Source organism: Emys orbicularis, chromosome 3 (genome assembly GCF_028017835.1).
Source record: "Emys orbicularis isolate rEmyOrb1 chromosome 3, rEmyOrb1.hap1, whole genome shotgun sequence".
NCBI lineage: Eukaryota > Metazoa > Chordata > Testudines > Emydidae > Emys > Emys orbicularis.
Window position 1 is genome coordinate 169,190,638 of NC_088685.1, and position 26,613 is coordinate 169,217,250.

At 39.7% G+C, this 26,613-nt stretch overlaps 1 protein-coding gene across 5 annotated transcripts in view; it reads left to right on the top strand.

Annotated features, from left to right (window-relative positions):
- RPS6KC1 (ribosomal protein S6 kinase C1) overlaps positions 1-26,613 on the top strand; it is a 106,262-nt gene that overhangs the window by 11,225 nt on the left and 68,424 nt on the right. For 3 of the 5 annotated variants that reach the window (XM_065401222.1, XM_065401224.1, XM_065401223.1), the window contains 4 exons: positions 488-608; positions 7,420-7,535; positions 9,970-10,063; positions 15,841-16,209. In XM_065401222.1, coding sequence (XP_065257294.1) covers positions 488-608; positions 7,420-7,535; positions 9,970-10,063; positions 15,841-16,209 — 700 coding nt within the window. Of the gene's footprint in view, positions 1-487; positions 609-7,419; positions 7,536-9,969; positions 10,064-14,935; positions 14,996-15,840; positions 16,210-26,613 lie in introns of all 5 variants that reach the window. The other 2 variants (XM_065401221.1, XM_065401225.1) reach the window with 2 other exon arrangements.

The following is a 26,613-nucleotide window of genomic DNA, read 5'->3' on the forward strand; positions in this document are numbered from 1 at the left end:
ATTTAGACCAAGGAATCCTCTCCCTCAGGAAGTCCTAGATTCCTTGCTTTGTTCTCCTGAGACCTGACCACTACAAAGAGCGTGCCTACACTACTAACTTTTGCCAGCACAAGTTCGTTGGCATAAAGACACTGCAGTTAGTTTATCGCTTGTGCACTTGCATACTTGGCTCCTTGCGTTGGTGCTGCATGCACTCACCAGAGGTGCTTGTATCAGCGCACAGTGCAGTGCACCATAGGTAGGTTTTACTGCCTAATTTTTTCCTCTGTGGAGAAACTTGCTAAGCTAGCTGTTAAAAGAAACCACTAACAGTACTGATTAGAATCTGTTTAGTGTCTTGATTTTCTTAGAGTTTGTTGGCAACTCTTTTTGGATGACATAGTGCAATTATGATAAACTGCTCTTGCTTTCAGCCTCACTTAGCAACAATTACCCCAATGTGAACTATTAAACTCATTCATGCTTTTCCACCCCCTTTCTGCTTCAGATAGTCGTTTGGAAGAGATACAGTGACTTTAAGAAACTGCACAAAGATCTCTGGCAAATTCATAAAAACGTATACAGGCATACAGAATTGTTTCCGCCTTTTGCCAAAGCAATAGTATTTGGTAAGCATGCCTTCTTTTTGAATTGCTAAAACTGTTTGATATTAGCTAACAAGTCATAAATACATCTCATTCTGGAGCTGCCAGCCACGCCTTTTGTACATGCTACTGCTAAAACTTGTTTTGGTTTTAATAGTCAACTCTTTGTCTCATTATGAGGATCTTAATGAGATATGGGTGAATCACAGTTCCATGGTTTTAAAGTTATTGACTTGTACTGAAAGTATCAAAATAACGTAGACTGTATCCTCTTATTTGATTTCAGTTAAAGAACTATATGCTTTGAATGTTTATGGATGTACGTTACACTTTACAGGCATAAAAACATGAGGTCCCTGTTCTGAGGAGTTTGCAATCTATAACTAATATTGGTTATGTGACTAACACTTGTATACTGTCGGCTACAAAGCAAAATAATTACACTTGTTCTTACACCAAAAAGATGGTTGTAATTTTTAATGATCTTTTTATATTAAAGTATTAAACTATTTAGTGAAGGAAAGGATTTTTGTCTCTTAGGAAATTAATCTACGTTCCCAGTTTTATCTAATTATGTTTTTGACATCACAATTATATCTAGAGCAACTGGTTATTGCATCAGAGGATTATAATTTCAGGTGAGGAATAAGTAGCAAGAACTAACTAGCTCTTAGGAACACAGATCTTTATATTATTGTCCTTAGTAATAAAAATGAGAAGAGGAAGCGCTCCAGGAAATGTGTTATTAAGTAGAAACTGTTTATAAATGTGTTTCCTTGAAGAATTATTTTTATAAGAAGAATTTGAGAATTAACTTTTGACGTAGGTGATCAAGCTTTAAAAGTGAAATCAAATGGACTTCTAATAAAGTGGAACAACTCCAGGTATTGGAAGTTGTATTGGAACAAACAGTATCATTATAATAAATCCAAAAAAAGTTGAAAACTGTTACTCCCAACAAGAGATGTAATGTTAAGATTTTAAAGTGGATTAATGTGCTCCACTTTGTGCTCCGCTTTTAAGGAGAAATGGGTTTGTCCTGGGTGTCTTCCTCAGTGTAGAATTGCTTGTGTTTTTTGTCATAACCTTAAGCTTACTGTAGGTTTTTCATAGCAGGTACTAAAAACACACTTCTCAGTAAGTGCATACAACTCCTATTACCTTTAAAACATCAAAGGGAGAATAGGTTCCGTAGCTTGTACCCCAAGACACATGATTAAAAATAAACCTCTTCTTCCCATACATATTATTTATGACATAGTTGACTCTGAACCTAATTGCAATAGGAACCTCCCTCTCTCAAATCCTTTAGAGACATTCCTGGTTTTTGCGCATTATGGCACAATAATCATTGTGAAAAATTTTGTTTACTTACGCATTTATGTGGAAAATCCAAAGGTGTTCAGATCTATTTTGTAATTAGAGTATTCTTGTTTCAGAGAGCTTTGTGCTCAGCAAGACAAAATGGGGCTGTGGCCTCTTATTCCACTAATTCTCTTTCTAAGAGATATTATGCATGTGGTATTTAGGAATGGTTGAGAATATTGTCAATACTGGGGTAGGATATTGCCAGTACTAAGCAGTTTACTTATCCCTATATGGAGTACTTAGCAAACACTTGTATGTATATGTGTCTATAATTTTTAAAATGAAATTATTTTGACCATTTTAATTTTGTTTTTTAAGATTAAAAATGATTAAACTATTTTTGCCAAATTTCAAATTGGCAAAGCTAATACTCAGTGTTCCCAACTGAAAATTCTAAATTTAAGGAATCCCCCCCTCCCCCAAAATAACTTTAATTCAATGGCAATACTAACATCTCTTCGCCATACCTGTGTTTATAGCACCCTATAAATACTTAACTTCTCAGTTAAGAACAGTCTAAAACTGGATATTTTAAAATGTACATAGACTGAAAGTAAAAATCTCACTCTTATTAATGTTTTGAATTCATTGAGGTATCACTTCAGGATACTCATTCAATGCTAACAAATACTTTAAGGGGCCTGATTATTATAATAGTTCTAGGAGCTTTTTGGTGGTCTCTCCCCAGTGATTATGCATGAGTCAGACCCTGCTCTGTGCTCAAAAATCCTGTAAACTTCAATGAAAGGTCTGCACTCACAATGACCGCAGAATTGGGCTTTATTCCTTAAGCATGTCTCTTGGCAGAACTACCCCGTACATTAGTTTTTTGTCTTTTCAAGATACATTGTTCATTTTCTCTAGCCTCTACTTACTGTTGCACACAAACACCTATGTTAAAAGAACGCTGAGGTTGCAAAGTCAAGCACTTAAAATTTGGAAATGCCAGAATTAAGATTGCCTGTTCAATCTTAATTTGGGCCCCCTTGTGCGCATACGTTATAATAGACTTCAATTACATGATCATATACTATATTTTTGTCCCATGGAGCCCCAGCCTTATTCAGAGAATGGTTCAGCTAAAACTTTCCAAATAAAACTAATTTTTGAGGCAGATGCCCAGCTTGAAAAAGTTCAGCCTGAATAGTTAAAGTTGCAAAGTCTTTTATAAGCAAACTGAAATCAGGGTCTTATAATGAAGAGTGTAAAGTAACCTTAATTATAGGTGTCACTACATGTTACCTGATCCTGTTGCATTTAACACAAAATGGTGTTTCCTTCTGATAACTAATAGTGGATGTGAAACATGTAAGTGATTGCAAGAAAATTGAGTTGTGATGTGGATTTTATGGATGCCTGCTTAGAGCCCCCTGAAGTACACAAAGGGCTTTGGCTCTCTTCCAAAGCTGAGACTGAATAGCATTCAACTTTGTTTTATTTTGCTTATCTGTGAAATTAGATCTGGGGTGAATATCAGTGCCATGTCAGCACTTGCATGCTGCATAGTTAAGTGGAGAATATATTATCAACATAATCTTGAGTTGATTTTATATCTAATTTACAGAGGAGCATGATCATTGTCCAAGCCGCTTTCAAAGCTGATACATGCTGTCCAAGATTTAAATTGAAAACAAAGATATTCTCTAGGAGTGGAGAGGAGAAGAGATGCCTATATAAAGCAGTATAGGGTAAGATACCCAAAAAAGAAACTAAGAGTTCTTGAGAGAGATTTTAAAAGTAATTAAAATGGATGGAAATCTTAAATCTGAGGCTAGCCAGTCTTGCTCAAGCCCTGTGAGCTGGAGTAGAATTGTGGGTGAAATCTCTGAAAGACACCCTTATTCTATTGTTTTATACACACACAAATGGCTACAGTATAGAATATAAGGGGAGAGAATCTACAAAACTATTCAGTGTAGTTATTTTTCACTTCTTATACAAAGAGCCTTTCTTTAAAAAAAAAAATCACATTTGAAATAAAAGCAACAGAAAAGCACAGGAAAAGAGGTAATGTATAACAAGATAAAATAACTTATTGGAAAGCTAAAAAGGAATAAAAATGGACTAAGCTGCCTTTTATTCCAGTTGAGTCATTTCTTAAAATTATTCAGGGCATCTTTGTTCAGAAGATCAGGTATGGTTGCTTGTTTAGTGGAGGATAAAGTAAAATGTTGGTATATTTTGAGTTGTTGCATATAGACATTTTATTTTCATGAAGTGTTTTTTTTTGAACTGCAAGATCAGTCCCATTTGTATATTAATTCCTTTTCTTCTAACTCTACATTAGCAATTAATGCTTTGCTGTATTCTTCCTTCCATCATATGATTTTTGTCCCCTTTGTGGTAGCCTTTAAACTGGTTATTTGTTAGCACTGCCATTAGCTGCTGACTTCTGAAAATGTGTATATATTTTTTTAAAAGTTTATCATTTTAGTACAAGGAATAGCAGATGATGCAGTTTTCAAATGAGCTTTATCAGTTGTTACAGCTGCTCTTATTTTCTGTACAGAAAATATTAAACTTGTACGGAGTCCCAGGTTGTAGCATTTAAAGAATTGAAGAGAGTACTCTGAGGCATCAAGGACTGTGTGGAAATGGAAGAGCCGTGATACACTTCCACCTTTAGTGGAATAAATAGTTGAGAAATCTGCAGAACTGGAATGTTTGTATTTCGTGCTTTAGTCCCACAACTTTTGAAAATGAAAGGCTGTAGTATGTGTATCTCTTTTTTTTTTCTTTTCTTTCTTTTTTTTTTTCTGGTACAATAGTGCTGGTTATATCACAGGATGAAACCCGTTGGGGAAACTTTCATATTGCTTTCCTGTACTTCACCTGGACTTTTTCCACTCTTCTCACAGGAAAAAACATATTGGCATGGACCATGGGAATTTAAAGTGCTGATAACAGAACCAGCTGTTAAAACTTCTTTGAATTGTCATGTGGCTGTTACCATTAAAGTATCCTAGTATCTGTTTCTAGGAAATGACCATTCTCAGTTTGGCTGCAGAGATTCATTTTGATTCCTGCACAACCATGAAACATGAAGGGAACATAAACTGAGGTACTAGTTTTTGACCCATTGTAATCTCTATGCACAGCTGTTCACATATTTGCAAAACAAGAGTATTACTCTTATTTATATAGCATCATGGATGTGCACAGTACTTGAGAGAAAACAGAAGACATGGTGGTAGCCCTGAACAGGCACCAGCGAAGGAAGCAGGTGCCTGGGGTGGCCAATAGAAAGGGGCGGCACTCGTCCGTTATTGGGGCGGCACATCCGGGTCTTTGGCGCCAATTCTGCAGTGGGGACGTCTGGGTCTTTGGCGGCAATTCGGCGGCGGGTCCTTCAGTCCCTCTCTTCCTCTTCGGCAGCAGCTCAATCACTCCCCCCCCCCCACCACTTGGGGTGGCAAAAAAGCTGGAGCTTACCCTGGCCCTGAAGAGTCTGAAACCATATTTTAGTTTGGCCAAGAAATGCAGGGAAGTGAAGGTGACAGTGATGATTTTAGCATAAGAAGGCTTCATGCAAGAAATCTGTTTGAAAGCACTTAAGGCCAGATTTTCAAAGGTAATTAGGATTCAGATCACCAGCTAGGGGGATTTTCAAAAGTGCTGAAGTAGGTTAGGTTGGGAGGTTAGGTGTCTCACACTTCAGATAGGCCTCTATATACCTTTGAAAATCTGGCCCTTAATGGTTTACTCCTGGGGGAATTCTTCATCACTGCACGTGCGCAGAATTCATGGCCCCCGTAGATTTCTTTGCTTACCCGCAGAAAAATTATTTCTGACGGGGAAGTAAAAGGAAGCCGCAAGAACGATCATGCACCCACTCCCTGGCAGTGCATACAGCTCAGTTTGGGCATCCAGAGCAGCCGGTAGAGACACAAATCACCACCTGGGGGTGGGGACGGACGGGACGGAACTGGGTAGTGGGGTGTGTGTGTGTGTGTGTGTGTGTGTGTGTGTGTGTGAGAGAGAGAGAGAGAGAGACACTCCCTCTTGCTTGCTACTACAGCACGCTCGGTGTGGAGGGCTTTGGGATATTTCTAAAGAGGTAGGCATGGGGCAGGGTCTGTTGCCTCAGGCAGAGGAGAATGTAGCAGCCTGCCTGCTTAGTGTATTGTTCCCATTGTTCTTAGTAAATTCCCCCCAGAGTATAAAACAGGTGTAAAAATGTTAAGGCTCCTTTACATTGCCAGAGTGGTGTAAAGGAGCCTTATTGTAAAGGACAGTTTAGCCTTATAAATGCTTATGGTGTTTTAGAACTGGTCTAAATTTTTGGATTGAAAAAATTTCCTATCAAAATGTGCTCCATGGACTGTTTGCTACTGACCTTTTTGGAGATGGTCAGTAGGCAGTATAAATTTGTGAGTTTGAGTCCCTAGCCCTCACTTGCTCTTCAGGTGCCTATGATGCAACACTGAGCATATGGCTGCATATATTTGCTGACTAATAACTAGAAGTAAAGGGTCAATACTAGCTACATTATTATTAGACAGAGGGGGTTTGGTGGTTTCCTCCAATGCTCCCCACTCCCATTCTCCATCCATTGTATTGTAGTGTAAATAAATTACCAAAATAACTGAAACTAGCTGGATTATATTGCATTATTTTGACAAAAATATGCAGAATTTTACAGAATTTTAAAATATTGCACACAGAATTTAAAATTATTTTGGTGCAGAATTCCCCCAGGAGTAATGGTTGAGAAGTGAGAGACCGATCCATCCAAATATAGGAGCAGTTAACAAGATTGCCAACTTGAGAATATGAGGGGGAGTGGGGCAGGAGTATAGGAAATGAGAGCCATCACTGTGATCAGTTTTTCTGACTACTGTCAGTGACATGGCTTTATACAAGTGGGTGCACTTATATATAGTGCACAGAAAAGCCAATGTGATCTGATATTTCTATCTCTGACCTCTGACTATTATAGTTGATAATGGCCCTACTGAGACAGCATGAGTTAAAGAACTAAAAAGCATTGCAATTGCTAAACTTTTAATGGGACAGTTCAAATCTGCAGTGTGCTTTTTGTGGATGTTATAGGTTCCAACTTTTTGGAGAGTGAGTGCCGAGTGCTCAGCTCGTTCCAGGATTGAGGCCATAATTAAGACTGACATTGACGAGTGTATTGTCAAATAGAGCAATGTACCAGTTACTTTTAGATCTCAGTGGACATATGTTAGTGTCTCTTGGCTAATCAAGAGTGTTGCCTCACATATTCTTAGAACGAGAGAGCCAAGGATTCCTGCCATGGCTGCCAGCTTTCATCACTTAAGTGGATTGCAGAAGACAAGACTCTAGGGACAGTTGAGACTCTGAAGTGTGAAGATTGCCACAGTCTCCTGAAGCATTTGAGTGACTCTCATAGATGCAGGGCATTCTCTTCTGAGGGTTTCTTGTAAAGTAAATGTTCACTTTAGTTATTTCTAAAAAATGTCAATTCATATTTCTGTTCTAGGGCGGTTTGATGAATCTGTGATTAAAGAAAGAAGACAATGTGCTGAAGATCTGCTGCAGTTTTCTGCCAACATCCCTGCTCTATATAACAGCAAACAGTTTGAAGACTTTTTTAAGGTTTGTTAATATTTCTGTGATAATCCAGATTTGCCTCGCCTAAATAGCGATACAAATGACGTTTCAATGCTGCTGCTCCTTTACTCCGTAAATTGTGAAGTGACTTTAGGCCTGATCAGATGCTCTCTTTGAGGTGAATGGGAGTCTTTCCATTGACTTGGCTGGGAGCTGGAAGTGGGGCCCTTAACGAGTAAGGACACTGTACCTACCTTCTAAGTTGCAAATATTCTGTAGGGTGCTCAGGGAAAGGGCTTTGGGGTTTTTTGGGGGTTTTTTTCATTGACTTATTAAACATACTGGAGGTCTGCAGAGCAAAACCAATGCTATTTGATCCAAGATGCTCGGGAGGGAAATAATAAAGTATAACTATTTCTGTATTTTTATGCAGCTGTTAATATACTTTGAACTGAGGGAAAACTAGTTAAACTTTTCAGTATTAACTGTCATTAGGGATTGTAATACAGTTCTGTAACAAAACAATAATGTATGTAGGAAGCCATTTGCAAACTGCTACAGCTTTTGCAGCTCATAACTATTTATGGTAACCAAACTCCAGGATGTGGTTCAGGACAGCAACTAACTTATTTGGGATTTTTATATTAAAATCTCAGCATATAGTTCTTTCTGTATTGAAAGCACCATATGCAGAATAACATTTTAAAAGGTTTGATTTACAGAAGATAAATCTAAAAGCTTCCTACAATGTATGTTTTATTATTAGTCCTCAATCCTGCAAACACATATGTACATGATTAACTTTACATACATAAATAGTCCAATTGAAATCAATGAGAATGCATAGATGTCTGAAGTTCAGAGCCTATGTGTTTATAGTGATATCAAGATAAAAATCATACTTAATATAGGTGAGTATTTTTACCTTTAACACATTATGAAAAAGTGAATTTTAAAATACTTATTTTAATTCACATCCAGCTTTGGTATTGACACTGCTAATAGGCTGGACTGTTCCACTTTGTGGTCTTGTACTGCAGCAACTGCATTTTGTGCCTGGGTTATTTTTTGAAAATATTTCTATTTTGATTAGGTTTTGTATGGTTTAAAAACACACAATTAAAAACCCCTCCCTTGCTTAAGAAAAATAAATGTTATGACCTAAAGTACTTGAGTGTCCATCTTAAATTAGAAAAAGCATCTGTACCTAGGGTTGCCAACTTTGTAATATTTCAAAAACCGGACACTGCATCAGGAATGCCGGAACCTCCCCTGCCCTTTCCCCCTGAGGCCCTGCCCCCATTTGCACCTCTTTCCCCCTCCCTCCATCACTTGCTGCTTTTCCCCTCTCCCCCTTCCCTGCGTGGGTCGGGAGGGACTTGCCTGCAGAGCCGGGGCTGGTAGGAGGTGGCCCTGCCTGAGTAGGGGCTGGTGCGGGTAATGACTCGATGCCTCCCCCGCCTGCAGTGACCAGACTTTGGGTGTCTGATCAATAGACTTTTTTTTTTTTAAACTTAATTTTAAGTTGGATTTTTTAAAATTTATATATAGTTTAAAATAAACCTATGATAAGGCATAAACTTACTATAATATATCAAAATAATTTAAATTAAATACAAAAATAATATTAAACAGTGCAGTAGAACCTCAGAGTTATGAACACCAAAGTTACTAACTGACCAGTTAACCACACATCTTATTTGGAACCAGAAGTACGTAATCAGGCAGCAGAAGAGACCCTCTTCCCCTCTCCAAGCAAATATAGTACACCTCTACCTTGATATAACGCTGTCCTTGGGAGCCAAAAAATCTTACCGTGTTATAGGTGAAACCGCGTTATATCGAACTTGCTTTGATCCACCGGAGTGCGCACTCCCCCCCCCGGAGCACTGCTTTACCGCGTTATATCCAAATTCGTGTTATATCGGGTCGCGTTATATTGGGGTAGAGGTGTACTTTGTAAAACGTAAACTACTAAAAAATTAATGGAAAGTTTCAAAGCTGTATTGAGTCAAGGTTCAGCTGTAAACTTTTAAAAGAACAACCATAGCATCTTGTTCAGAGTTACAAACAACCTTCATTCCCAAGATGTTCGTAATGCTGAGGTTCTACTATACATGTTTGCTGCCATGTTTTTAAGAAGTCAGACCTCTGAACTGGTGGAATTCACTGGCTAAGCATCTGGAACCAGAGTTTGTTGAAATGCAGACAACAGTAAATGCTTTTGACAAGACTTTTGACATGAAATGCTTTTGACGACAGTAACCTCTACAGCAAATGCAGGGAGAATATTTTCTTCATTTCAGCTTATTCAACTAGTTCAGTTCAATGACTAGTTGATTTAAAGTTAAACGAATTGGGAGTTGAATAGATCTCTCAAACCCAATTGACCACGTCCACCTTCTTTGCTGTTGTACGATAATGAGACTATACCTGGTACATAACAGTTAAATGCATATTTTTTCCTCCTTTTTTTTAGGGTGGTGAGGTGCATGATGGGTCTGAATTGATTGGGCCTGTAGAGCCTTTATCTGATTCCCTGATTGACAGCTTATCTGACTGCAGTTCTGAAGGTTGGGTTTCTTCTGTGATGTAATCTGACCTCTTGGTTTTTTATAAGCAATTAAAAAAAATCCTTTCAGTGCTAGAAGGCTACAGGTTATGTGGCTGTTCTTAGAATCTCTTAATGTTTAGCTCTCACAATTACTTGTATAGTATATTCTATATATGTGTTGATTTAAAGTTTTTTAAAGCTTACAGATGCTAATATAATAATGACTGACTATTTTGCTTGTCCAAACAAGGAAACAAACTGTTGAGCTGTTTAACCCCTGAAGGTAGCTATTATATCTAAAGGTAACGACATTTAAAAGGGCACTGTCTGATTATTTAAAAAAAAAAAAAACAGATTCCGATGTGCAACCTTCACACAGTGTGTCCTTTTTAAAAATTCCTTTGTAAAATGTTTACAAGTATCTCTCTGCTACTTGATTATATATTTTAGGTATTTATGTGGCCTCCATCATAGTAGCTGAGTGACTCACAACCTTTAATCTAGCTATCTTCACAACACCCCTGTGAGATAGGGAAGTGCTGATACTATCCTCATGTTGCAGATGAGGAACTGAGACAGAGAAAAGGCTAAGTGACTGACTTGCCTAAGGTCACATAGGAAGTCTGTGGCAGAGCAGGAAATTGAGCCCATGTTTCCCAAGTGCTAGGCTAGTGCCCTGGCCCCTGGCCCATTCTCCTTCCCCATGTGAAATTTACAAGGGCTCTTTTTAGGAAGGGAGAAATACACTGATTATTAAGGAGAAACTGTGAAACTGCTTAGACACTAAATTCTGTTGAATGCACAAAGTGAACAAACTTGAAAAAATACAGAAGTCTATTTTCTGAATCCGATATAGTAATTTTCAATAGTGTTTGCAACTACAGGACATGCATTGTCAGGCATAAATGTGGCTTCCAGGTTGATGTCCTTTCTTAAAGCCTATAATCTAACCAGATTACTGGGATAGAACAATGAATTCAAAACCAACACTGAAAATGAGAAATAACTACATTCAAATCCTCTAGATGGCAGTACTAGTACTCAACTGTGACTTTTTTCCCCCTCCTGATTTATGCAAATGTCTAAACTTGTATTCCTGTTCCAGGCAGGTTTAACATTGTTAAATGCAAGTGCTTCCAAGTCCTATTCTACCCCCGCCCCCCGAGCCTTGGGATGACTATTGGTCCTTTAAATTATCTTAGGACTCCCTTTTTTGAAAGGGAACTGATGAAGGGATTTACTTACAAAGGATCTGCAGCATTCTCTCACTCTTGACTCTTTAGCTCCGAGGGGCTATAAATGTTGACTCTGTAGCAGTCCTGCAAACCTGGCTTGAGTTTCCTGCATGGCATTGTCAATGACCCCTGCTAGATCAACGAACGGGCTCTCGGTTGCCTTTTTAAACTGTGTTGTGCACTAGTTATGGGCCAAATCTTTTTTTTTTTTTTTTTTTTTTTTTAAAGGGCGGGGAGGGGAGAGCCTAATGTTAGGATCCTAAAATGAGAGGCCTTCGTTTTCAGGAGGGCGGAGAAGCCACAGCTCCCAGTGATGTTAAACACACTACTTTGGATTTTCCACCCTTCTCAAAAGTCAGGCTGCTGATTTTAACAGTCTAATTTTAAGCACCCTCCTTTTAAAATCTTGGTTATGATTCTTTAGGCACTTGGACACTACAGTGAAGGGGGGGTAGTACTTAAATTCATTTCATTATTTTGTCTTCTATTAACTTCAGTGTTTCAAAACCTGGGTGTAAAGATGGAGGCTTCATTTCCAGAGGTAAAAAGTATTTTAACAACAAATAGAGAGAGACTGAACAACCTAACAAAAAGCATTTCTAAAGTTCAGAGAGCAGGAAAATCAACATCTATTTTGTACAGTTTTTTTCTGAAACAGATTACCTTGGAGAGAGAGAGATTTTTTTTTTCTTTTCTTTCAATATGGTTTATATATAAAGATTTCTTCATTTGATGAAGTTCTATGTACAAAAGTGAAGAAATCTTTCAATATGGTTGAGTCAGCATCTGAAACTCCATTCCAAGCAGCAAACTACATGTGAATAGAGGCGTGCCTACACCAGAACTGGCCAGTGGTTCATCTAATTTGGAATCTTGCGTCTAGCGGTGGTCCATAATCTTATGAGGAATACAAGTTTTCTCAGCTAGACCCGGACAATTGTGTGAAACTTTATCACTTCATAGTAGCTGATGCTTGAAGGATGAGGGTTAATGGCCTTCATAATCCTTATTAATACTAGTATGATGGTAGATGTTAACAATATGCTCAGATAGGATGCCACATTAATTCTGAAACCTCACTCCATAGCAAAATATTAGACTGGACCAAATACAGCATTATAAGCGATGTGCAAGCCCACTGAACCCAATGGGATTGCATGAGGTGTACACAAGTACGGTAATTTTGGCCCATTAATTTTTTTAACCTTGAGTACTCATCCCCTGTTAGCTGCATGATAGTACAAATGTATAATGTTCCTTTCTCTCCAAACAAGCAGTGGCCCCTCTTCTACCTTGCAAGCATGTACATATACACATCGTACCAACCTCTTTCCCCCCTCCCCCTCCAATTATTCTCCTCCTATACCAATTGCCAAATCCTCTAGACAAGTGACCTAGGGAGTCTTTCTTTCTATGTGCATTATCATGGCCACCTTCTCTTTCCCCCAAAATGAATCCATTCATGACCTGGCCCCACCCACAGAACAGTTTCAATGCGTCACCCACCTGGAAATTGGGAAATATTCTAAGGACTAGTTCAGAAGTGACCTTGTCACTTATTTTTGTGAACTTTCTTAACATCTTAACCATTATTTCCTCTTTTGTGACGTTCCTGTTTATTTTTAAACAGGCAAGTATAGCTAAGCCATCCACTTTTAAGGACACTAATAGGAAAAGATGTGACGGTGGGTATGTCTACACTGGGGGGGAAAAAAAAAAGACGTGCGGCAGCAAGTCTCAGAGCCTGGGTCAACTGACTTGGGCTCGCAGAGTTTGTGATGTGGGACTAAAAATAGCAGTGTAGACGTTCTGGTTCTGGCTGGAGTGCAGGATCTGAAATCCACCCCCTCACCAGGTTGTAGAGCCTGGACTCCAGGGCAAGTGGGCACATCTACACTGCTAGTTTTAGCCCCGCAGTATAAGCCCGAGTCTGTTGACCGGGGCTTTAAGACTTGTTGCCGTGGGTCTGTTTTTTGCAGTGTAGACATACCCTTTCTTTACAATGGGGGAAAAACTAAGTCTGCTGGTCTAGAGGGCCTGTATACCCCTCATCTAAAACCACACCTATTTAAGATATATTGCCACATCTACATAACTTCACCCCATAAATAATGCTTCTTCAACCCACACTCCTAGCTAATTGCTGTCTCCCCCAAACAAAATCAACTGACCACCCCAGTTAATTAATTCTGGGCTCTCAGCACCTAAATTATGGGTTCTCCTGTAAATGCACAAATTATGGATTCTCCATGTGCACTCTCTGTTATTAGTGAATTGTCTGCTCTCCCCTTGCCCTCCTGGTAAGGAGATCAGGCCCTCCTTCCCTTTTGCAGAGCTCTAGGACCCGCAGGAGAGACACTGCTTCCCAGAAATCTCAGTTCCTCCTGCTGCTTCTCTTAGACCTTGTCTACTGCCACTTTACAGTGCTGCAACTTTCTCGCTCAGCGGTATGAAAAAACAGCCCCCTGAGCGCTGCAAGTTTCAGCGCTGTAAATTGACAGTGTAGACGGTGCACCAGTGCTGGGAGCTACTCCCCTCATGAGGGTGGCTTTTTTTTTTTTTTTTTTTTTTTAAAAACAGTGCTGGGAGAGCTGTCTCCCAGCGCTGGTGCCGCGACTACACAGCCACGTTAAAGCCCTGCCGCTAGTGAAGACGTACCCTTAGAATGGAAAGTGGTGCCTCTGCCACTCTGTTCCCGCTTCTCTCTTTGCCTTATGCAAAAGAACAGTGGTGTCCTGCACTCTCTGCCTTCCCCAAGGCCTTTTCATGAAAGAGCAAATGGGAGTGGCTCTACTTCCTGCTTCCTCTTCCCCTCACTCCTCTTAAAGGAATTAGTCTCTCCAAAGACCACTTTTCTATGCAAAAATTCTGCTCATCCTTCATGAGAAGGTGAGTGGGTTCCCCCCCCCAACTCTGTCTCTAGAGCTTTGGAGAAAGTCTAAAGGAATTTGCTTTTGTTTGAGAACCGCCTGGGTCATGAAACATTACCTGGTGTTGTGGAGAATCTCTTGACTGCAATGGTAATGCACAAGACAGCAGACTTCAGGGTTTATCTTAGAATTTTCTTTCGCCCTTTCATGTATTGCTTCAATGGGTATGTCTGGCAAGATGATAAAACAAACTCCCATTTGCGGTCCAGCTGGCAGTGCCAAGTTCATGGCTTATTCCAGACATCTGGTGCAGGATGTTATTCTGGAATATTGTTTTCCAAATTGAAAGCTTGTGTGTCTTCTTAAATTGTATGCATGTTTGCAAGTCCCTCAAATCTTAAATTTCCATAAGAATTGTGGAGCAGCAGAATAGTCTATAGTGGGATTAAATGCCATCATCACAGTTGAATTTGGATACAGTAATGTGGTACTGAGGCTTCCTGTAGTTCTCCTAAATAGGCACCTTTGCTGTTTAATCTTTTTAAACCTTTAAGGCCTCAAGGAATTGAAAGAATTAAAACCACAGTTACGATGATGTAGCTGTTTTGGCAATCCAAAATGAATACATTTGAAAGCAGGTTTGAGTGCAGTTGCTTCGAACACACCTCTCTATCTGTGATAAGGCTGCATCAATAAGTCTCTTCTTCCCTTTGCTTGATATTAAATTAATGTATATTCTGTGATATAAAAATATATTTAATGCCTTTCTCCTCTGTCCTTTTTTAGTTCAAAAGGATTTAAGTGGACTCGATGATGTGATGCTTACCAGCCAATCGGAATGTGGAGGTAAGATCTAGAAATAGCTTTGTTTATATATCTGCCATATAGTCAAATACCAAAAATAATATTGTCGAGTTGAAACTTGATGCCTTTTATACATGATGATATATACAAAGAGAAAATTATGACCTATATATAAAATGTATTTGAAACCAATGTGTCACAAATATCGAATTTGGTAATTTAACAACTTGGGCCACTTAGCCTTACTAACTTAAAGCAACGTGAAGTGTTTTGTTTTATTTTTTTTAACAGTAAGCAATTGCAGTCTGAATTCATTTTGTAGCATCATCCACACAAGTAGGGTTAGCCATGTAATTTCCAGGAGCCCAAATGAGAGTGGGCTCTGAAGGTATAGATTGGCTGCTAGTAGCTTAGTCACCTTGCATTCTCATTGTCATAATGAGGAATTTGGGCCGAGAGTTGCTTTTGGAAGCCTTTTGCCAACTTGGAGAAAATTGGGCTTCTTCCACAAGAACTCAAAAATCTTGAGGTCCCAAGAGAGTGCTGGTATATAAGGCTAGTTCTATACTTGAAGTCTTGTGATGACGTACATCAAAAAACCAGACGAGGTAAAGAGTCTGTACTCTATGCTTGAAATTCAAAATGGAACAGGAATGGCAAGTCTTGTGATAGAGAATTCCGAAGGGCACTTATGGTAAGAGGAGAAAATCAGAGCATCAGTAGTCCTTCTGACCTATACCAGAGATGCTACAAATAGTTATGGAGGCTTAACTTGAATATACATGGTGGGTAACAAGAAATAAATTGTTGTTTTCACAGAGTATTAGTAGAAATACTAATACTAGCTACTTTAATTTCTTTGTACACACTTGTGATCATACTTCCAGGTTTCTCCAGTGATAGTGACCTCATCTCTTTGACAGTCGATGTAGACTCTCTTGCCGAATTAGATGATGGAATGGCATCCAACCAAAATTCTCCCAGTGGAGCTTTTGGTCTCATCCTTGCTTCAGAATCCTTAGGACAAGGTGCTATAGCTTATGATTGTGAGTGGAGCAAACCTGAAGGCGAGAGGGAGAGCGAGAGCCGTAGTCTGTTTACTGGGAGCTTAAGACACAAGCTTGGCAAACATGATTACTTGGAGAAAGCGGGGGAGCTGATAAAGCTGGCCTTGAAGAAGGAGGAAGAAGAAGATTATGAAGCTGCCTTTAGCTTTTATCGGAGAGGGGTCGATCTGCTCCTGGAAGGTGTTCAAGGTATGGATCTTCCCTCTGCATTGAATGACTTCTATGATATGTTATCTTCTATTAATAACAACAATTTAGTAAGTGCTAATGAGGTTCTGTTAAATGGCAAATGATGTGTAGTTGAGAACTGAAGTGTGTTTTCTTATCTGAGACTGTTTTCGAACAGTAATGCTGAGTGTCAAATACCTGTTCTCTTTTCAAACCTGAAGCACAACCACAATCTAAATGCTGAGTTGCAGTTTGTCTTCTCTATCTAGTATAACTCCTGTAAATATCCCTTTTATTATACATAAATTATTCTTTATGTACCATTGGGAATGATTATCTATAATACTCAGAATTTGCAGAACTGTTGTAACATAACTTAACTTACATGGTTAATTGAGGGTTAATTATCCCCTTTTGACACATGGGGGAAACACTCAGGTTAACTTTCCAAACACATCAGGGAGCAGAAGTGTTTCTGCCTCCCAGCCTTCTTCCTAGTCCATTAGACCCTCTTGCCTTCTCTAGCTAAAAGACGCATATACATGTAAATGGTTTTTCAAATTCTGTATTATAGAGCTATTTGCATTGCTAGAGGAGAACAGAATTGTATGCACTCATGACCTCACCCCTGTAAAAAATGCGGACGTTAAACAACAGAACATCCTGCTTGCCACTCAAGGAAGGGTTTTCTCTCTTCCATCTCTGATCCCCAAAAGCCCCAAATTACAGCAGCCTTTCAAACCAATGAAAACTAAAATCTATTAATATTAATGTCTGGTCTGGCTGCAGGAATTGTAGCAGAGCAGTAGCATGTGCTTTGTACAGGAGTGAATTCAGAGCCTGTGCAGTACTCCCATCCTATGCTAGCCTGCTGAGAACAGAAAACTGGAATCCAGATCCAGGTCTCATTTGACAGTGCAGAGCTCTAACCACAGATCCACTGGGTGGATTCAGAAATTAACTACAGTAGTTCCAGACAGACTAGTTTTCAGATTTTTATTGTATTTCATAAAGAAACACAGCATCGATCCTCTGGAGGGGCCTCTGTATGGTTCTGTGAATGGATGTTGCATATTGTGCTGCTTTTTACACTGGCAGGGAGAAAATAGTAGGAATAGTATTGGTGAAAATGTAGGTGATGGACAAGAGTATGTGCTTAGCTTCTGCTAGAGATGAGCCAACTCACTGTTTATAAATCTGCCTCTTTCCTTCCCTCTGGGAGTCATGTCATTAGGATGACTGCGCGTCATAGCTTTTCAATGGCATCTTATCTCTACTTATCCATGTTATCGACATGCTTTTCATTCCGGATGTTGAATGTGTTGGGAATCCATCTGTTGGTAGCAACCCTGCTGTTCATTCTTTATTAATACACTTTCTTTTAGGATGATGTGCCTTTCACTACTGCTTTTCTGAAGGACATTCCATTTTGTCATAACCACTTCTGCTTTTTAACCACAATGCAAAGGCCTTTCAAACTGGCATTTGCAGCTTCAGCATAAAAAGGCCTTTTTGACAAATCTACCTTAAATTCTTCATTTGCTACAATTTCTAGAGTTTTCTCCAAGAACTTGAGATTTCTTGCTTTCTCCCACTCTCTCATATATTAGTATCTCTTTGAACAGCTACCTAGCGACAGTCCTAATTCCCAATCTTATTCTCTAATCCATTGATATCCAGGATTTTCAGCCTGATGGCCAAACATTATTTCAAAAAAGTCAAAGGGTCCCAGAAGGGGCAAGTGAATAATGACGTGTTATTTACCCCTTTATATAACACAAAAATCAGGGGTCACCCAATGAAATTAACAGGCAGCAGGTTTAAAACAAACATAAGGAAGTTCTTCTTCACATAGCACACAGTCAACCTGTAGGACTGGTTGCCAGGGGATGCTGTGAAGGCCAAAAGTATAACAAGGTTCAAAAAAGAATTAGGTAAATTCATGGAGGATAGGTCCATCAATGGCTATTAGCCAGGATGGTCAGGGATGCAACTCCGTGCTTCAGATTTCCCTAAACCTCTGATTGCTAGAAACTGGGGCTGGATGATGGGGGATGGATCACATGAAAATTCCATTATTCTGTTCATTCCCCCTAAAGCAGCGGGCACTGTTGGAAGTCAGGATGTTGGGCTACATGACCATTGCTCAGACTCAGTATGGTCATTCTTATGTTCTTAATTGTTTTCGGCAGATTTTCTGCCCTTTTTTGCTTCCTTTCTACCACTTGGGAAGCACAAAGGGAGTAGTTACCAGCTGCAACTCCATGCTGGGGATACCCCCCCCAATATGGGGGATTTCTGTGTGGGTGCAGAGTTAGCATAGCTAGCACCTACACCTTGCTCTTCCCATATGACAGGCCCTCTGTGCCAGGGGTTGGGATCAGGGAGGGAAAGTGGTTGGAGTGTGTTTCATTCTGTCCGTCTCCAGCTGGTATGTAATTCCTTGGAGACCATAGCCAGCTAATTCAGGTTAGAGCAGCCCCTAAATTGCTCTAAACTGGGCTGGGGCAGAGAACCTGGGAGCTGTAACTGGTTGCTGGTTCTGAGCTTGTCATCTCCTCTGTGAGGGCGGGGATGGAAGAGAGAAGTCATCCTTTGCTAGACACTCCCCCTAGGCCAGTGTTTTTCAACCTTTTTTTGGGCAAAGGCACACTTGTTTCATGAAAAAAATCACGAGGCACACCACCATTAGAAAATGTTAAAAAATTTAACTCTGTGCCTATATTGACTATATATAAAGTAATTCTCTTGAATAGGAATCAAATAAACACAAAGAAAGTATTTTATAATTACTTTATTATGAAATAGTAAGTAAACAGAAATATGAAAAATTATAAAATACTTTATTCAGTGCGCAACCTGGGCCTGTTTGGCTGAACACAAAGCTGATATTCTGGCTGGAATCGAAGAAAGACACACACGTAGCTCTTCGTCAACAGCTCTCAGTCTCTCTCTGTATTTAGTTTTTATAGCAATCATGCTTGAAAAGCTCATCTCACACAGATATGTAGTGGAAAATGGGAGCAATGTCAAAATAGCTTTGTTTGCCAGAAGGGGGAACTCCTTGGCAGTATCCAACCAAAAACTGTCCAAAGGTAGATCAGGAAATCTTAGCTTGAAACCACGATTTTGTCTCAGTTCAGTTAGTTCCTCCTGCTCCTGTAAAGTCATGTCCTTTCCACCAACTGATGCTGAGCTGTAAGGGTCCCTAACCCAGTCAAGGCATTCAGTGGAGACTGAAGAGAAATAAAATGACAACTTCTCCTCGAGAGTTTTTAAATGTTTAACTATTATCTCACACAGTGCAGCAGTGTGAACACCTTGCCATTGCTTGGTGAGTGTGAACATTTCAAGATTGCCACTTTCCACGTGTTGATGCCAGAGTTGCACCTTTGAACGGAATCCATTTATTTTATCTGTACTTGTAAGCAGGTTTTCATTTCGGCCTTGCATTCGTGTGTTCAGTTCATTCAGATGATGAAATATATCTGCCAGGTATGCCAGCCTTGCACACCACTCATCACTTGCAAGCAGCTTTGCGTAATCTGACCTCTCATTTGTCAGAAATACTTTAAGTTCCTCCCGCAGCTCATACACACGAACCAAGACCTTGCCACGCGACAACCACCGGACCTCCGTATGAAACAGCAAGGTTTTATGCTTCGCTCCCATCTCCTCACACAAAGCTGCAAATATGCGACTTTTCACGGGTCGTGACTTTACAAAGTTTACCATGCGCACAACATCATCCAACACATGAACTAGGTCTGCTGGTAAAGTCTTGGCTACGAGGGCCTCACGGTGTAAAAAACAATGCGTAACAATCACATCTGGATTTCTTTCCTTCACTCTGCTTACAAAGCCTTTGGTGCGCCCGACCATGGCTGCAGCTCCATCGGTGCAGACACTTGTGCAGTTTTCCCACTTAAGTCCTCCTTGTTCAAGGTATTCTGATGTGACCCGAAAAATTTCTTCTCCTGTTGTTTTTTCTGGCAATGCCTTGCAAAAAAAGAAGTTTTCTCTAATTGCATCACCATCAACAAAACGCACATTGGCCAAGAGTTGAGCATGTCCACTGATATCAGTAGACTCGTCAAGTCGCAATGCAAATTTCTCACTGATACGGATCTTTTCCAAAACCACACTTTCGATGTCTGCAGACATGTCATTAATACGTCTGGAAATTGTGTTGTCTGAGAGAGGGACTTTGGCTATTTCCTTAGCTGCTTCAGGTCCGAGCATCTCCTCTACAATAGCTTTGCAGGCGGGAAGTATTAATGTCTCTGCCACAGTGTGCGACTTTTTTGACTTGGCTATAAGTTCAGCAACTTGATAGCTAGCTTTAAGAGCTCTTTCATTTACCTTTGTGGTTTTTCTCATGAAAGTTGCCTGTTTCTCCGTGTTTTCACGCAGGCGAACAAAATAGTCCGCATTCTTGTTTTGAAGCGAAGGGTGTTTCGTTTGGAGATGGCGTTTAAGTTTGCTTGGGACCATAGCACTGTTAGCTAGCTTTTCATCACACACCACGCACAGTGGAGTTGGTTTGTTTGCATCTCTGGTGAAAGTAAATCCAAATGAAATATAGCTTTCGCTATATTGCCTTGTGCCAGAGAATTTGCTTGAGCTAACCATCTTTGCTTTCTTTTGATCCCCACTCATACTTGGGCTCTCATCTGGCTCCAAATTTTGTTCAGAGTCCAGTTCTTTCCTTTTCAAAAACTTGTCCATCACTGCAGTATCTCACTGTCACTCAGTACTTACTGCGCTTGTCTCCTCCAGATAGCCGCTGTCCGTCACACTCAGCACTCTTCTGCGCATGTCTCCATCCAGATCCATCAGTCAGCGCTCTTCTGCTCATGTTTCCTCCAAATCCAGATCCATTGGCGCTCTTCTGCTCATCGGCGATCTACTGCGATGTCTCCTCCTGTCCTCCTCCTGTTAGTGTAACAGTGACACCGGAGCTATTTATAGTCCTTAACATCAGTGGTGGGATTCAAAAATTTTAGTAACCAGTTCCGACATTCAAGCATGGTTTAATATTTTTTTCCCACGGCACACCAGGCAACATCTCGCGGCACACTAGTGTGCCGCGGAACAGTGGTTGAAAAACACTGCCCTAGGCTCAGGTAAAGCTATTTGAACTCCTATCCAGCTCTTTCTGGGGCTCCCACAGCCTGGCAGGGAAGTCCCCAGCCTCTTTGCCATAGTGACACAGCTAATTCAAATATTTCAGTTTCAAAATTCCAGGATGTGGTTCAGAGAACATTTTTTCCATTCCCAATAAAATACATTATTTTCTTATTACAGTCTCCTTTGAGGGACACAGGTGGCCCGCAACCCACAGATTATACGACTGTGCTGTAACTCTCTAATCTCTCTGAAGTGCCTTTGAATTCATCATATTCTTAACTAGCCCTGTAGACACTATTCTTATGTCAGTATATCTTCATTTAAAATATGCTGTTAATATTGACAAGTGAATATTCACTCTACATTGCAATAATAATCTTAACTCTGACTCCTAAGACATGCTTATTATCTTTTCCAACATATATCTCACATGGTCAAAAACATGCATGTATTAGTGATATGTATGTTGAAATCCTTTGTAAATGTCTTGGGTGTCAATAGTTCGTGGTTTACGTATAGAATATCTTCATTTTGTGTCTCTTTCCAGGCCGGCCAAAACAGTTTTCAGATCTTAGGGTGGGTTTTTTTCTTTTTTCTTTTTTCTTTTTCTTTTCTTCCCCCCTCTCCCCCCCCCAATGCCATCACTGCATTGTTGTGGCCTGTCTTCTCAGAGCTGACACTATTAGATTGAAGGTGTCCTTTCCATATAAAGTGACAATTCATAGTACTGCCACTTGGTGGCACCAAGAAAATAGAAATTGACGCTTAAAAACCAGAATCACAAAATGCAATCTATATAGCAAACAGTCAATCCTTTCTGTTTGGAACTTCCCTCTGACTGCTTTTCATATAGTAGTTTAGTAACTCAGCATCACAGACCTGGAATTTAAGTTTCTCTTTATCCTGTTGTTAACCACTCCTATTGATTTGGTATAAGGTATACTCACGCGTGCTTCTGACCTGTCCCAGTGATATTGCCCACTTTCCTAACTGTAAATATCCTTGAAGTTATAACATGTATTACTTGAATCGTGCAGACTTGCAATTCCTTAGCCGATGATAAATAGCTATAATTTGTCTGCTCTTCCATAAAGGCAGTCTTTGTAAGTGGAAAATCTGACATACCTGATGACTCTTCAGCCCTTTGACTTGATGGCGCTAATCCCAGAGGTGAAAAATACTGCTTGTGCTGAAGCCAAGGAGATAAGGATGTTGACTTGATTTTCAGTTTCCTTTGTGTATACAGTGGAAAGCATGGTTCTGTTAACTACATTGTTAGCAACGCACTTGTATCTTCCCCTGTTACTCTTCTGTGACATTTTAGCATGAAATCTTTAGCGTTCTGTTTACTGTTCTGGCAAGAAAACTGATCGGGGTTTCTTTCAGGGAATAAAGCAGGTTGTATGACACTGTTAAATTCTGAGAACTAGCTGTACTATTTTTGCTTTGAGCGTCAATACAATAAACATCTTGGGCCAAATTTTGTTCATGGACAGCCCATGTGCATAAAGAGATGAAATTCTCTAACCTGTGCCCAGGTTTGGAATGGCACCAGAGCCCATGGGCTGCAGTAGTATCACCTGTACTCTAAGCACACCTCCATACTGAAATGGATAGAGTACTTGTTGCAGCACAGTTCCATGGTGTACTGCGGGGAGCAATGGCTGTTTGCATCCCTCTCCCTCTCATGAAGTGGAATCCTACTGGTGCTGCTTCAGAACTAGTTTGGCTGACAAATATGGCTATTTCTTTGTTTTGTTAGCATGCAGAACAGTCTGAGGTCAGTGTATTGCTTCAGGCCTGTTGGTGAATTACATGAAGAAAAAAAATCAGCAACAGCAAGTCTCGTGCTTCCCAGCTTTCCCTCATTTTGAGGACTTTGGTCATTTTAGTCCCAGAGTTAACTACGAAGTTGGTGTCCCTTCATTCTTATTGCTGGACATAAGAAACTAACTGGGAGGCTGAGCTAACAGAAAATACTATTTGTACTAGAGAAATTAATCCCATCTCTTCAGATTTTGTGTGACCATCCCAAATTATACCCCCATTTGGGCGTCGGGAAGTTGAGATGTGTGGCGAGCAGATAGTTAAACATGATCACTTATTTTAACCTAAAAAAGCCGACAGTGCCTAAGATGGTGAGGCAAGAAAGATACAGAGATATAGGGGAACCAGATACATGAGTAAGGATGACAGAATCTGTCCTATAAGGTTGAAAAAGTAAGGACTAATAGCTAACCCTTTACTTACAGGTCTCCATGTTCTACATGAAAATCTGGAGGAAGATTGTATACCTAATCTTTGGTAGATCCACTTTGGGGCTGTTCTTACATTCTTCACTTGCATGTGTATATATCTAAATGATGAACAGTCTTGGTTGTGTGGAGTGAGCACTTGTCCAGTGTAGTCCTCAAGGCTGAGCATCTGATTAAATGAACCATGATGCATACAATTTGTATGGTGTCCTTGTAGATCATAAGTAGATCTTAAGATAATTAATTAGTTCTGTGTGCCAGGTCTTGGACACTAGTTTTCATTGGCTATCCACAAACTATGGATAAGCTTCTGCTGTCAGGGAAAACATTTTGATTAGGGCTGTCAAGCGATTAAAAAAATTAATCGCGATTAATCACCCTGTTAAGCCATAATAGAATACCATTTATATAAATATTTTTGGATGTTTTCTACATTTTCAAATATATTGATTTCAGTTACAGCACATAATACAAAGTATACAGTGCTCTTGTGTACAATGCAATACAAAGTGTACAGTTTATTTTTTACAGTATATTTTTATATTTATATTTTTATTATAAATATTTGCACTGTAAAAAGAGTATTTTTCAATTCACTTAATACAAGTACTGTAGTGCAATCTCTTTATCATGAAAGTTGGACTTACAAATGTAGAGTTATGTACAAAAAATAACTGCATTCAAAAACAAAATGTAAAACTTTAGAGCCTACAAGTCCACTCAGTCCTACTTCTTGTTCAGCCAATTGCTCAGACAAACAAGTTTGTTTACATTTGCAGGAGATAATGCTGCCCGCTTCTTGTTTACAATGTCACCTGAAAGTGAGAACAGGCATTCATTCGTGTGGTACTGTTGTAGCCGGCGTTGCGAGATATTTACGTGCCACATGTGCTAAAGATTCATATGTCCCTTCATGCTTCAACCACCAATCTAGAGGACATTGTCCATGCTGATGATGGGTTCTGCTCGATAATGATCGAAAGCAGTACAGACCAACTGAGTCAGATGTCACCAGCAGAAGGTTGATTTTCTTTTTTGTTGGTTCGGGTTCTGTATTTTCCGCATTGGAATGTTGCTCTTTTAAGACTTCTGAAAGCATGCTCCACACCTCGTCCCTCTCCGATTTTGGAAGGCACTTCAGATTATTAAATTTTGGGTCGAGTGCTGTAGCTATTTTTAGAAATCTCACATTGGTATCTTCTTTGTGTTTTGTCAACTCTGCAGTGAAAGTGTTCTTAAAACGAACAAAATGTGCTGAGTCATCATCCGAGACTGCTATAACATGAAATATATGGCAGAATGCAGGTAAAACACAGAACAGGAGACCTACAATTCTCCCCCAAGGAGTTCAGTCACAAATTTAATTAACACATTATTTTTTTAATGAGCGCCATCAGCATGGAAGCAGGTCCTCTGGAATGGTGGCCAAAGCATGAAGGGGCATATGCATGTTTAGCATATCTAGCACATAAATACCTTGCAATGCAAGCTACAAAAGTGCCATGCGAAGTCTGTTCTCATTTCAGGTGACATGGTAAATAAGAAGCAGGCAGCATTATCTCCTGCAGATGTAAACAAACTTGTTTGTCTTAGCGATTGGCTGAACAAGAAGTAGGACTGAGTGGACTTGTAGGCTCTAAAGTTTTACATTGTTTTATTTTTGAATGCAGTTATGTAACAAAAAAATTAACATTTGTAAGTTGCACTTTCACAAATAAGAGATTGCACTACGGTATTTGTACGAGGTGAATTGAAAAATACTATTTATTTTATCATTTTTACAGTGCAAATATTTGTAATAAAAATAAAGTGAGCACTGTACACTTTGTATTCTGCATTGTAATTGAAATCCATATATTTGAAAATGTAGAAAAACATCCAAAATATTTAATAAATTTCAATTGGTATTCTGTTTAACAGTGCAATTAAAACTGCGATTAATTTTTTAATCATGATTAATTTTTTTGAGTTAATCCCATGAGTTAACTGCGATTAATCGACAGCCCTAATTTTGATAATATCAGTTGCATACCCACTTACATTAGCTTTGCTGATACCCAACAAACAGAGATGGAATGAAAGTTACAGATACAATTTGAACCTCACTTTGAACTTGGACCCAGAAATTTATATATAATGAGGCATTCCCCCCAAAAATGAAATAGGGTTGCCTTAGGTGAGTAATATTTTAGACATCTAGATGATATTTCTAGCCATTTTGGAAACTAACTAACTTCCCAGTTTGTGAAATAAGTTACCTCCACTTTGATGGGAGAAGATTAGGGTTTAAATCATCTATTCAGAGGAACAGGGCAGCATGATTGGAGATTATTCTCAGGTCTGTTAGGGATGCCACATTACTTTCAGAATATAATATAGATCATAGAATAGAATAGAATCATAGAATATCAGCGTTGGAAGGGACCTCAAGAGGTCATCTAGTCCAACCCCCTGCTCAAAGCAGGACCAATTCCCAACTAAATCATCCCAGCCAGGGCTTTGTCAAGCCGGGCCTTAAAAACCTCCAAGGAAGGAGACTCCACCACCTCCCTAGGTAACGCATTCCAGTGCTTCACCACCCTCCTAGTGAAATAGTGTTTCCTAATATCCAACCTGGACCTCCCCCACTGCAACTTGAGACCATTGCTCCTTGTTCTGTCATCTGCCACCACTGAGAACAGCCGAACTCCATCCTCTTTGGAACCTCCCTTCAGGTAGTTGAAGGCTGCTATCAAATCCCCCCTCATTCTTCTCTTCTGGAGACTAAACAATCCCAGTTCCCTCAGCCTCTCCTCATAAGTCATGTGCTCCAGACCCCTAATCATTTTTGTTGCCCTCCGCTGGACTCTTTCCAATTTTTCCACATCCTTCTTGTAGTGTGGGGCCCAAAATTGGACACAGTATTCCAGATGAGGCCTCACCAATGTCGAATAAAGGGGAACGATCACGTTCCTCGATCTGCTGGCAATGCCCCTACTTATACAGCCCAAAATGCCGTTAGCCTTCTTGGCAACAAGAGCACACTGTTGACTCATATCCA